Here is a 13,423-nt window from a genome sequence, read left to right on the forward strand (position 1 = left end):
TAAACGAATTAGTTTATACACGGAAATGACGTCACTTCACCACAGCTGTGTGTGTGTGTGGTGGGGGGGGGGGAGTAATTCAAAATTATGTAATTAGATTTGGAGTAAAATCTTGTTTCCTTTCATTATTTCATGCTGTAGTTTATGTTCTACTTAGTTGTTTATCAGTAACAAACAGTTTAACATATTTGGGGAAAATTAATAATAGCTTTCACTTTTATTTTCAGGTATACGCAGAACTTAATCAAAATAGCTTTAGACGTGACCACTAGTAAACGCACTTGTTAATACACCATGTCGTCACTTGTGAAAATATAACTTCCTTTCCGTTGATAGTTCTCCAATAGGGCAAATGTAAATGTTGTTAAATAATTCAGCCACTTCTACAGTGATATTAACTGGCTATGTTTGCACCATTATAATCTTGTGAGAACAAACACACGATAAAAAAAAAAAAAAAAATAGATGAATCGCAATGATTTATTGAGCTTGAAAAAATCCGGACATTGTGTAACTTTTCGTGGTACATTTCAGAGCGCGTGGGTTGTTGCGTCATGTCCAAGATAAAACAACCAGGAAATTTAACATTAATTTTTAAAGGACCCTGGAAATATATGAAGAGAATTATTTACAAACATATACATTTTATTATGCGAAACTACATAGAATGTTACACTTCGCTTAAATCTGTAAACAAGTAAACTTAACGCAGGTTTACAGACGTATTCAGAGGTGTGTAAAGCCTTTCCCAATGACTGTACATACAAGGTCGGTTATTTTTCCATGCTCGCGTGACAACATAAGTGATCATGGTATTAATCTTTTCCACAATTAAACTTAAACTTATTATAATTCACACCATAACAGTTGTTGCTCTGTCGTATCCAAGCCGCCCTGATGAGCCCTGGTATTAAGCGAAAGGCCTCGCTGGCACATATCCAGATACAAGGGGTTACTAAATACTAGCAATAGTACAATATAAGCTAAGCTTTGTTGTAATATGAAACATTAAATTATTTTAATAATTTTAAATTGTTGAACAGTCGAAAGCTTTGGATCAGGGTCTGGCAATCCTAAATTTTCGGGTTCGAGAAGTGATACTACTGTAGGCGCATTACAAAAATTACATTGAATCTTGCTATTACAAGATAAATAACAAATATAGATCGTAAAAAAAAGTAAGGAAACAATGCTGGATATACTTTAGACATTACTTACTCAAACTACAAACCCCTATTTTGGCCCCCCATGCTGTTTCCTAGAATTACATTTGGTGGAGCCAAAATTCGAGATTTGTAGTTTGAGTAGATAATAACTAGTTTCTTCAGCCTATTTTCCTTACTTTTTATACGACCCCTATTTGCAGGTTTTACCCCCCCTCTTTTTTTTTTTTTTTTTTTTTTGTTTTACTTCATCTTGTTTGTCTGGGGGTTTTTTTTTTTTTTTTTTTTTTTTTTTTTAAATTGCTCAACCATGAGCAAAGGATTACCTTATATGATAGCTAACTTTATACATTGTAATGATAATAAATATAGCCGTTTGTTTTGTTGTGAATTTCACGCAAAACTACACGTGGGCTATCTGCTCTAGCCGTTCCTAATTTAGCAGTGAAAGACTAGAGGGAAAGCAGCTAGTCATCAACACCCCCCGCCAGGTCTTGGGCAACTCTTTTACTAACGAGTAGTTGGATTGACCGTCACATTATAACGCCCCCACGGCTGAAAAGGCGAGCACGTTTGGTGGGGTGGGAATTCGAACCCTTGTCCCTCAAATTGCGTGTCAAGCGCCCTAACCACCTGGCAATGCTGGGTCCTTAAAGGAACACCAGATATTTGTAAGAAAACTAACTTCAAGGGGCAATGAATTATGTTTTTTAGCTTATATAAAATATAAAAGAAATAAATCGACTTTAACAGCTTTAGCAGTCTATACTGAAAGTTTTAAGGGGTTGTTTTAACTGAATCTACCGTTTAAGGAGCTTTTTGCCCGAACGTTCTATTAGGGTTTTGTACAATTCCTAGCGATCCTCATTATGAACCACTATCGCGGTTGATGATGGTAAAGTAGTCGTTTCAGATGACGGGTGCAGCAGACTGGTTTTTATACTTGAAATGAAAGGGGTCTTTTACCCGGATGTTTAGGTTGTTGTGTAGGGTGAATAGTATCGTTCAGTATAGACAAACAAGAAAACCGAACACTCAAATATTCAAGTAAAGTAAATTGGAACGTGGTACAAAAATGTTATACAGTTGTTCAATACATTAAATTAACCAAACGAAAACAAACACTCACCTGATTTCGCCGCAATGGCCAATAAAAACAATGCACTAACAACGAAAATCTTCATAATCAGTTTTCTCTCTACCTATCTACAGTGTTAGAGAAAATAGAAAAAAAAAAATGTTATCGGAAAATAAATTTAGTTAATTCTCCCTTTTTTTTTCATTTCCTACATTAAATATTTATATATAATGTTAGGAATATTAACCGAACAAAACTACTTTAAAAGTTTGATACTGGATAGTTACATTTTCGTACGATACCCACAATTGACGTTAGTTTCAAGGAAATTGAGAACAAGAAAACACTAATAAGAAATAACAACATAAATTATCAGCTACAACCAGTCTTCCGGACATTTCGGAACTTCTCACAGTCCCCACCCCCACAACAATCTTTTCTGCCAAAACCTAGTTTTATTATTATTATTTGTTCCCACTTATTCTTACATCTCCTCAACGATAAGTAACAAGAAACTTTCCCCTTTTTAACTCACTTTCTAAGTTTCTTAAACAAAATTCAGATACAGTGGTTGGTTTTAGGTAAACAAACATATTGATATTTTTGGAATGTGTTAATTAGAAATTAAAATACTAACAACAAGTTTCCTATGACACTATACCTGATAATTCTTCGTATTTTCGCTGCTAAGCCAGTAGTTTATTCCACTCTTTCTTATATTACGATGACTGGAGCGTCCAGTTTATATAGTTACAAATAGTTTCACCTTATCGTGCAACTAGCTATGTGTACCGGTATTACAGTCAAGAGACTCCGCCCACTTCCGGCTTTCTTTTGAAATTCGTTGTGCAAGCATAACATTCGGATTACAGAATAATGGCGTGATTTATAAATTGCACGTTTTACAAATAAACACCAAATGAAATAAACAAAGAAATAAAAACAATTATTTAACTTAATGTGTCGGGCGAGGCTTATGAGGTAGCATGCCGGACTGTAGATCTGAGGGGTGGTAGATTCCTGTATGGAAGTGTCATATGTTTTACAAATACACGGCAAGTGAAACAAAATATCACGGGTTTCACTTATTTAATTTGCTAATCATTTCATTCTTAACTGATTTTAATTTAATGTATGTTATGTTTGGCATTAAAGAATTTTATTTCTTTTCATATAGTTATGATCAATCCCACTATTCGTTGATAAAAATAGCCCAAATGTTGGCGATGGATAATGTCTTCCTTCTAGTCTAGAACTTCAAAATTAGGGACGGATAGAGCAGATAACCTTAAAGTTACTTTGGATAATGTTGACTAGCTGTCTTCCTTCTAGTCTAGAACTTCAAAACTAGGGACGGATAAAGCAGATAACCTTCAAGTAACTTTGGATAATGTTGACTAGCTGTCTTCCTTCTAGTCTAGAACTTCAAAATTAGGGACGGATAGAGCAGATAACCTTCAAGTAACTTTGGATAATGTTGACTAGGTGTCTTCCTTCTAGTCTAGAACTTCAAAACTAGGGATGGATAAAGCAGATAACCTTCAAATAACTTTGTGCGAAATTAAACAAACAAATTTATTTTTTATTTTGTAACAATTTTGCCTAGACGGAGCAAGTGATCTTTATTCAAAGGTTTCTTTCGTTCTGTTCTTTTTTTTACATTTTTGCATAGTTTTTTAGACTATCCCAGTTCTAAAATGGGTTAAGGGATCTTTGTTAGTTCTTTAAATATGCCATTCAATCACTAAATGGTTGTATATGTACGTGAGTATCAAAGAACATTATCGCGTATTTTTGTATGAAAAGGTTATTTTATATAAGTTGTAGTCAAAGAGTTTTCTTCTTGTTTTTTTATTAAGTGTTATGTTGTCCTTTAAAATTAAAGGGTATTCTTATTATAATACATTCTCTTGTGACGATTTTTAAATTATGATTAAAATGTTTTTTTTATTATAATATATAATCACGATTTTCAATTATTTGTTAAAGGATTGTATTGTTCATATGGCTGTAATTGTTCTCATAAACAAAGGAAAGTCAAAGTGCTTATTGGCCATGTCGCGAGTTTATAATGGATTGGGTTTACTTTCATTTTATTTGTCAGCTTGAGGTAAAGCCTTAACCAGAGATGAGGGGAGAAATCTGATACGTGGGCATATTACTTGTTATCCACCATCTTTGTTAAATGTTTTTGTTTAGTTAGTTTCTATGCAGTTTCGGCATAAACATGTGGTCAAGAAAGCTGTTTAAATTGTTTGTTCTAGTTGCCTTTGTGTCTTTATTTTCGATAACACATACCATCTACTCTGCCTGCAGGGATGTTGCAGCAATTTTGCACTTTAGTGTAGAAAAGGTACACGATTGCAAGATCCCCCAGTGGCTGAAAGGTGTCTGTCTATATGTTACAGCCAACAAAAGCTGTGCCAGTTTAATGATATTGAAAGTAAAGAATAAGATGTTTCCTGTCTCATTATGGAGCCTTGGTATCTTCTGAGTTCTGCTTAGTTTCAACGTGTACAATTCGCCAGATATTCGTCTCAAGGGAAGAAATCTGTTCACAGATCCACTAAAAACAAATGTGTAGATTTCTATGTAAATACACATCCATTTTTTTTGTATTTGTTTGGTTTATTTGTCAATAAATATGTTTTTTCTTCCCATCTCATGTGCCCAGTTTTCTACTTTCTGACATAGCTTAAAAATCAATCGGGTTTTGAAATTAAGATTACTTTGCAAAATTACTACTCGATCTTCCCATTATTTTGTTGGTAGCTTCTGCACACCTTTAACAAAACATTAATGTCTACTAGAATTGGTGGTATCTTCTTCACATTTTAACAAATCACCACTCATTGCTAGATTTTCGGATCGTTTCTTCATATACTTTTATTGGTAGACATCAGTGTTTTGTTAAACGCCACTATCTAGTTTCTACTTGGAAATCACTTGTAAAACCTACTGTAAATGAATATTTCCCGTAACCAACCATTGCTAAAGAGTTTTATACCCTTTTTATTAGAAGGATTATATAGTGTCTTCATTGTTATAGGAGACACGTTGATTTGTGATGTGGCTGAAATTCCAGCAAGTATTAAGCAAGGAAAGCCATTGCGCCATTTTGAACCAAGGAGGAGGATGGATAACTAACAAGTTACTCTAAAAATCCAATAAAGGACCCGAGCACTGGAGAGCTTTTTTTTTTCTGTTGTTGTTGTTTGTTTGTTTTTGTGTGTGTAATTTCAGAATTTTGCCAAAAGCTACACAAGGGTTATCTGCTTGTAGCTGTCCCTATTTTTGAAATGAGAGACTAGAAGAAAATCAGCTAATCAACAGCGCCTTCATAAATTCTCGGGCTATTCTTCTTATCGAATAGTGAGGCTCGATGGTCATTCTTATAATGCACCCAAATGTCGTCTGTTCTTTTGTTTCACCACTCTTCGAAACCGTTCGAATTTTTGTTCCATCACTCATTGAAAGTGCGGGAGTCTTTGTGTCTTTTTTTTTTTTACTTTTCTTAAAGTCACCACTAATTTCACGTCTTTGGAAATAAATTTTATGTTAAAGTATTAATAGATTAATTAAAAACAAAAAGGCTTAACAACAAACAAATCACTGCTGTGTTAGTTGTATCCCTGGCGGCCTGAAGAGCGTTGGATTGGGCGAAACGCGTCGTTGGAAGTGAATATGACAAATATAGTGTGGTTGAAATAGTGTTATTGTACCTCTAATTCTTGTAAATCCCTAAGGGACTAGATATAGAATGAAGTGTTTAAAAACGTAATAGGCCTAATACTAATGTTTTATGACAAGTATAAATATAATTTTCTACTTCTTTAATGAATACATAGTAGTTTTGGCTTCCGGTTTACGAAACGTGCACTACAAGAATAAAATAACTTTTTGTTCGTAAAGTTGGTTAAATATATAATGATTATTAAATAAAAACATCATGACTTCAGTTTGTCAATAAGCGCTAAACAGCCGCTGCTTTAGACTGACGTAGAAAATAGCCTCTACACCAGGTAATTGGATATAGGACTAGTCATTAACGTTTGATATCAAATTATTTGTTAGCTTAATTTAGTTTGATTTTGTTGGATATTTTGTAATCCAACTTAATGTATTGATTACATTTCAGAAATGGTAATTAGTTAATCCTGCCAGCACTAAATTACAACTGCTTCCCTCGTGCGAGGCTACTTTCTACGTCACTCTAATACAGCAATTACCACCTGCTGCTTACGTAGTTTGACTTACTACAGAAAATTAGGGCCGTACGCAGAATGTTTGAATGATGATTTCTAATTTGTGAGATCAAAAGCCAACACATATTGTGCTAAGCACAATATGCTAACTACAGAGTTACTGTAACACCCTTGATTTAGAGACTAACAACAGAGCAACTGGTAAGGTATTTTAAAACAGTCAGTATCAAAGAAGTTTAACCTTTTAGGCAAGGTAGTGTACCTTATATTGAAACCTGTCCCATCAATGAAAATCCCATATTTTAAGCCTTGAATTATTCTCAAGAAATGATATGATTTACGTCACCAATAAATCAAAACAAGGACCAGAGTTTTATTTATATTAATTTAATCTTTATTGGCCTCAGGCTTTACAATATATTCTACTTTTCTCTAAAAAAAGTGTTTGTCAAAAAACTGTATCTATAATTTTATCACTAAGCCTAAATCAATACAAAGTTAAGTTCTACCAAGCAATATCTACTAATTACAAAATTTGAACATTTTTCAACTTATATACGATGGTAATGTAACACATACACTAATATCTTTCATGTTACCATGGTAATATAACACATACACTAATACCTTTCATGTTACCATGGTAATATAAAACATACCCTAATATTTTTCATATTACCATGGTAATATAAAACATACCTAATATCTTTCATGTTACCATGGTAATATAACACATACCCTAATACCTTTCATGTTACCATGGTAATGTAAAACATACCTAATATCTTTCATGTTACCATGGTAATATAACACATACCCTAATACCTTTCATGTTACCATGGTAATACAAAACATACCCTAATATCTTTCAGGTTACCATGGTAATATAAAACATACCCTAATACCTTTCATGTTACCATGGTAATATAACAAATACACTAATAAGAACATAACATCACTAAAATCGAATTTATAAGATCTTTTGGTAGGGCAGGAGGTAAAAATAATAACTATTCAACTTAATTTATCATTTCGTAAGTTTCTACTATGTTGGGATACATTTAACAACGGACGCGAATATTTCAGCGAGGGAACGAAAGATTGCACGTCCATTCCCATGATACAGAAAAGGTTGATGACCTCCACATTAAACAAACTAAACATTTCTCTCGAAATACTGTATGGTAAATATAACGTTTGGAATTGTATTTTCATATGACACGCTACTAGACAACCCCCTTTAAGTCCTCGTCATAGAGTAAGCGAAAATCTTCAAATGTCATTTTTATGGTTTAAAGAATGGGAACCAACCGAAAGTTAATTTATTCTTATACTTTTATTGTTACATCGTTGGTCAAAGTGTTATCTAAGCCCTTCGTCTAACATTTCAATTCACAAATAAAACGAAAGACCAAATACAAAAATAGATGTGATTCCTGGTACCCTACTAAGTCTGTCAAAATCTAATGACTTTGTATATTAAATAATGACTTCACGTTTTCGCTCTTTTGAGTTTTCTGCGCAGCTCCTTACGCAGGTTTTCCGAAACTTCAGGTACTTAGATGGAAACAGCCAATCCTCTGCTAGTGTTGGCGGCTCGACCAATTAAGTTTGGCGCTTCATTAACTAACTTTTCAAAATAATACGGCCGCCTTTGAATGTAAATTTATAAAAACACTGAGTCTTATAGACAAAAATTTTTTGTTATATACTTTGAATAAAAGTTTTTTAAAGTAAAGAATTTTCTGGAATAACGCCCATGAACCCCAAGATGAACTGACTAGTTGGTTGGTTGTATTTTTTTGTTTTTAGAGCAAAGCCACAGTGGGTGATCTGCTGTATCCATCGTGAGGAATTGAACTCCGGATTTTAGCGTTGTTATGTCTGAAGACTTACCGCAGTCCCGCCTGGGAACGAGATGTACCGAGAAAATAACTTCTATGTCATCACCTCAGTTGAAAGCAAGGACCACAGTAAATGTGGTTTTTCACTATTGTGTTCTTTTTGTGTGTTAAAACAAAGGATTACATACATTCCTTATCTTCATTCTAATAAAAATACATATTTCCATAAACTACAAAACAGACGGGCAACAAGAGACCATCTGGTCCTTCAAGGCTCTCCTTGCACACCCACACATGAGAAAAGTAAACATTTAAACCCTGCCTCCCTTTATTTTTCTGGAAATAGTTGATTCCATTCCTAAACTCCTGTAAAGTGCTGGCCTTTACTACTGACAAAAGCAACTCATTTCATAAGCTTACCATCCTGTTATAAAAAATAAAACAGTCTTAACTGGAGTCTAGTCTGTCTTTTCCAAATCCTAAACATTTGTTCTCTAGTCCTATTGTTTTCAGAATGCAAGACAAATTCCTACTGGATAATCTTGTAATCTTCAGTAGGGTCATCTCTTACCCTCCTTTTCTCAAGATAAAATACGTTAAGATATTTTAGCCTATAAAATGACACTTCCATCCCCGGAATTATCCTAGTAACCCATCTCTGAACCCTTTTCAATATGTCAATTTCTTTTAAATACAAATACAACACCAAAGTCATTGTAACGTTAATTTTATGTTTCTTGAAGTTATTTCCTAATGAGTCGAACTGTGAGAAAAACTGTTACACAAAACGTATATATACTTGTAAACTAGTAAAGAACAATATTTACTTACTTGCGATATTTCTTTTTTTGTTTGTTTTTAAATTAGAAATCATATCTATTTTATCATTTAGCCTAACTAGTAACTACCCTCACGTTGCAACTTGCAATACGACCGACATTAAAAATTACGTGAAAACAAGGCTTAACTACATTCACATTGCAAAACGACCGACATTAAAAATTACGTGAAAACAAGGCTTAACTACACTCGCATTGCAATATGACCGACATCAAAAATTACTTGAAAACAAGGCTTAACTACACTCACGATGCAATACGGCTGAGGTTAAAATTACGTTAAAAGAAAAAGAAAGAGGGTTACTAAAATTGACGAGGAACCTTCTTTCACAAATTTTGAAAACACTTATATGAAATTCAATACAGTTTTGTACCAAAATACAACGTGGTCTTCGTTTTGAAGATAAAGTTTGCCGACACCTACAGGAAAAACAAAAACTGAATCATAAAATGTTTAAATGGCTACTTCCAACATCTTCAAGATTTTATATCTAACTAACAATCTGAATTAAAAACAGTTTAATTAACAGTGTTTTCTTCCAACGTCTTAAAGGTGTGAAGTGTTTATCAGTGTTTTCTTCCAACGTCTTAAAGGTGTGAAGTGTTTATCAGTGTTTTCTTCCAACGTCTTAAAGATGTGAAGTGTTTATCTGTGTTTTCTCCCAACGTCTTAAAGGTGTGAAGTGTTTATCAGTGTTTTCTCCCAACGTCTTAAAGGTGTGAAGTGTTTATCTGTGTTTTCTCCCAACGTCTTAAAGGTGTGAAGTGTTTATCAGTGTTTTCTGTCAACGTCTTAAAGGTGTGAAGTGTTTATCAGTGTTTTCTTCCAACGTCTTAAAGGTGTGAAGTGTTTATCTGTGTTTTCTTCCAACGTCTTAAAGGCGTGAAGTGTTTATCAGTGTTTTCTTCCAACGTCTTAAAGGTGTGAAGTGTTTATCAGTGTTTTCTGTCAACGTCTTAAAGGTGTGAAGTGTTTATCTGTGTTTTCTTCCAACGTCTTAAAGGTGTGAAGTGTTTATCGCATTAAGACGTTGGAAGAAAACACAGATAAACACTTCACACCTTTAAGACGTTGGAAGGAAACACTTGTGAAGTGTTTTCTTCCAACGTCTTAAAGGTGTGAAGTGTTTTCTTCCAACGTCTTAAAGGTGTGAAGTGTTTATCAGTGTTTTCTTCCAACGTCTTAAAGATGTGAAGTGTTTATCTGTGTTTTCTTCCAACGTCTTAAAGATGTGAAGTGTTTATCAGTGTTTTCTTCCAACGTCTTAAAGATGTGAAGTGTTTATCTGTGTTTTCTTCCAACGTCTTAAAGGTGTGAAGTGTTTATCAGTGTTTTCTTCCAACGTCTTAAAGGTATGAAGTGTTTATCTGTGTTTTCTTCCAACGTCTTAAAGGTGTGAAGTGTTTATCAGTGTTTCTTTCCAACGTTTTAAAGGTGTGAAGTGTTTATCAGTGTTTTCTTCCAACGTCTTAAAGGTGTGAAGTGTTTATCAGTGTTTTCTTCCAACGTCTTAAAGGTGTGAAGTGTGTATCTGTGTTTCTTCCAACGTCTTAAAGGTGTGAAGTGTTTATCTGTGTTTTCTTCCAACGTCTTAAAGGTGTGAAGTGTTTATCAGTGTTTTCTTCCAACAATTCCAAGATGTTAAGCATCAAATGCATGGATATTCACACAAAACACAGAGTCCTAAAAATAATTCCACAAAACTGTCCAGTTTTGATTGCTAAGAACCTGTATTTGTATAATCAGCATTAAAAACAAAATTCTGATTTAATTCTGTGGAAACAATACACACACAATCCTCAGACGTATAATGTGTTCCTAAAATCAGTATACTGGTGACCGTATGTGGTCTTGTGATAAACAAATACGATTTGTTAAGTACTACATCCACCTCTAAATTGCGACAATTTTACGGTTTTAATTTGATATTAGCCTTGTTTTAAAAGTGTTGCTGTGATATGGCGTGAAATGAACCATGACGTCAGTTAACACTGAAAGGAAAATATTTTGTTTTTTTTACGCAATGAAAGAAACTCAAAGATTGTGAACATCACAAGTGCTTACACCTTTAAAGTCTGAATGCAAAATATTAAAAAAGGATTTGAAATGACACGTTAATATTACAACATACACTATAAAATACTTGTGTTAGAAGAAAAACAACAAATGGTGAATTAATGAATTTTCATGCTCGTGATCAAATTAGATAATTTTTCTTTATGATGCCGTTTTGTTTCTTTTCTTGGAGAAGTTTGATTTTTACCAGTTCCAGAATGATCTATTATAATGGCGTTTCTTACCATTTTCTGAGAAATGAAGTTCATGAGTGTCTGGGTTTTCGATGTAAAGAATCCAGAATCTCTGACCGGCAGGGTCATTAGCCATACCAGCAATTTTATAGACAAATGGTCCCCATGATGTTTCATCCAGTTCAAACCTAAACAAAAACAATGAACATTAATCAAGATGCCTCTACATGATATGGGGAAATTGATAATTATGACTTGTTGGCAGTTGATAATGGTTGCAGGCTCACAGTTCGTACATCTGAACGAGTAGTACCTAGACCATCATCAAATGTCAACACGTTGGGTCTGAAAGTAGAAGGTCTAGGTACCAGTCGTCAGATGTACGAATCGTGCGACTGGAACCCATCATCAAATGTCAACAAGTTGTGTCTGAGAGTAGAAGGTTCCAGTCCCACGATCTGTACATCTGAACGACTGGTACCTAGACCTTCTACTTTCAGACACAACTTGTTGACATTTGGTATGGTTCCAGTCCCACGATCTGTACATCTGAACGACTGGTACCTAGACCCTCTATTCTCAGACCCAACTTGTTGACATTTGATGATGGGTTCCAGTCCCACGATTCGTACATCTGAACGACTGGTACCTAGACCTTCTATTCTCAGACCCAACTTGTTGACATTTGATGATGGGTTCCAGTCGCACGATTCGTACATCTGAGCGTGTGGTACCTAGACCTTCTACTTTCAGACCCAACGTGTTGACATTTGATGATGGGTTCCAGTCCCACGATCTGTACATCTGAACGACTGGTACCTAGACCCTCTATTCTCAGACCCAACTTGTTGACATTTGATGATGGGTTCCAGTCCCACGATTCGTACATCTGAACGACTGGTACCTAGACCTTCTACTCTCAGACCCAACTTGTTGACATTTGATGATGGGTTCCAGTCCCACGATCTGTACATCTGAACGAGTAGTACCTAGACCTTCTACTCTCAGATCCAATGTGTTGACATTTGATGATGGGTTCCAGTCCCACGATCTGTACATCTGAACGACTGGTACCTAGACCTTCTACTCTCAGACCCAACTTGTTGACATTTGATGATGGGTTCCAGTCCCACGATCTGTACATCTGAACGACTGGTACCTAGACCTTCTACTATCAGATCCAACGTGTTGGCATTTGATGATGGGTTCTAGTCCCAAGATCTGTACATCTGAACGACTGGTACCTAGACCTTCTACTCTCAGACCCAACTTGTTGACATTTGATGATGGGTTCCAGTCCCACGATCTGTACATCTGAGCGTGTGGTACCTAGACCTTCTACACTCAGATCCAAGAGTAATTCTTGTGAAACACAAAGATTAAGACCGTTCCACATGTTTCCACCAAGGGCTAAAACATTTTTCTGTTAGCACATTTAATTGTTTGTTTTATAACAAAGCCACATTGAGCTATTGGCTGTGTCCACCGCGGGGAATTGAACCCCGTAAACGTACCGCTATCCAACTGGGTGACTCGTATTTAGTGGTTAGTGCGTCTGGTCTGTTGGCATTTGTTCTGTTTGTATATTTCACAAATAAAATTTTCAATCAAAAATTAAATAATTGTTTGTTATGTTTAAATATTGTTTTTTTTATAGCACAAATCACGTAATTAAAATATTTAAATCAGATGTGATGATATCTATTTAGAATTAAATTTTAAAAAATACCAAGGCCATCTAATTTAGTTGGGCGTGGGTTGGTTCTGTGGCAGAGCTCTGGATTTCGGAGCTGGGATCGAATCCGTGGCATATCATAAAATATTCTCCGCATTTTTAACTGTTGGAGCGTTATAAGAGTGACATTCAATCCCTTATTGTGGATGGTAGGTGCTGTTAGATCAATAGTTCAAAAATTGTAGCTTTGTCATCAATACAAATTCAATTACGTTTGTATTGGTAATTTAAGAAATGTGTTCGTAATAATACATTTTGTTAAACAAGACCGATGTCTGTAGGTTTACTTTCTTCTTAGAATTCTTCTCA

At 34.8% G+C, this 13,423-nt stretch overlaps 2 protein-coding genes and 1 long non-coding RNA gene across 3 annotated transcripts in view; 1 reads left to right on the forward strand and 2 right to left on the reverse strand.

Moving 5' to 3' along the window:
- Nucleotides 1–3,028, reverse strand: part of LOC106465819 (uncharacterized protein CG3556-like) — a 14,434-nt gene extending 11,406 nt beyond the window's left edge. The window contains exons 1-2 of the mRNA XM_013926054.2: nucleotides 2,903–3,028; nucleotides 2,293–2,369 (exon numbers count right to left, since the gene is read on the reverse strand). Of these exons, the coding sequence (XP_013781508.1) occupies nucleotides 2,293–2,347 (55 nt within the window). The 5' untranslated portion in view covers nucleotides 2,348–2,369; nucleotides 2,903–3,028. The remainder of the gene's footprint in view (nucleotides 1–2,292; nucleotides 2,370–2,902) is intronic.
- Nucleotides 3,029–6,513: 3,485 nt separating this feature from the next.
- Nucleotides 6,514–8,746, forward strand: LOC111087367. The gene is made up of 2 exons (XR_002612058.1): nucleotides 6,514–6,647; nucleotides 8,259–8,746. It is a non-coding gene; the product is annotated as an uncharacterized LOC111087367 (long non-coding RNA).
- The window catches only part of LOC111087366 (uncharacterized protein CG3556-like), a 19,884-nt gene continuing 15,089 nt past the window's right edge, over nucleotides 8,629–13,423 (reverse strand). The window contains exons 5-6 of the mRNA XM_022393764.1: nucleotides 11,431–11,567; nucleotides 8,629–9,549 (exon numbers count right to left, since the gene is read on the reverse strand). Of these exons, the coding sequence (XP_022249472.1) occupies nucleotides 9,476–9,549; nucleotides 11,431–11,567 (211 nt within the window). The 3' untranslated portion in view covers nucleotides 8,629–9,475. The remainder of the gene's footprint in view (nucleotides 9,550–11,430; nucleotides 11,568–13,423) is intronic.

Source organism: Limulus polyphemus, unplaced genomic scaffold (assembly GCF_000517525.1).
Source record: "Limulus polyphemus unplaced genomic scaffold, Limulus_polyphemus-2.1.2 Scaffold2060, whole genome shotgun sequence".
NCBI classification, from domain to species: Eukaryota; Metazoa; Arthropoda; class Merostomata; order Xiphosura; family Limulidae; genus Limulus; species Limulus polyphemus.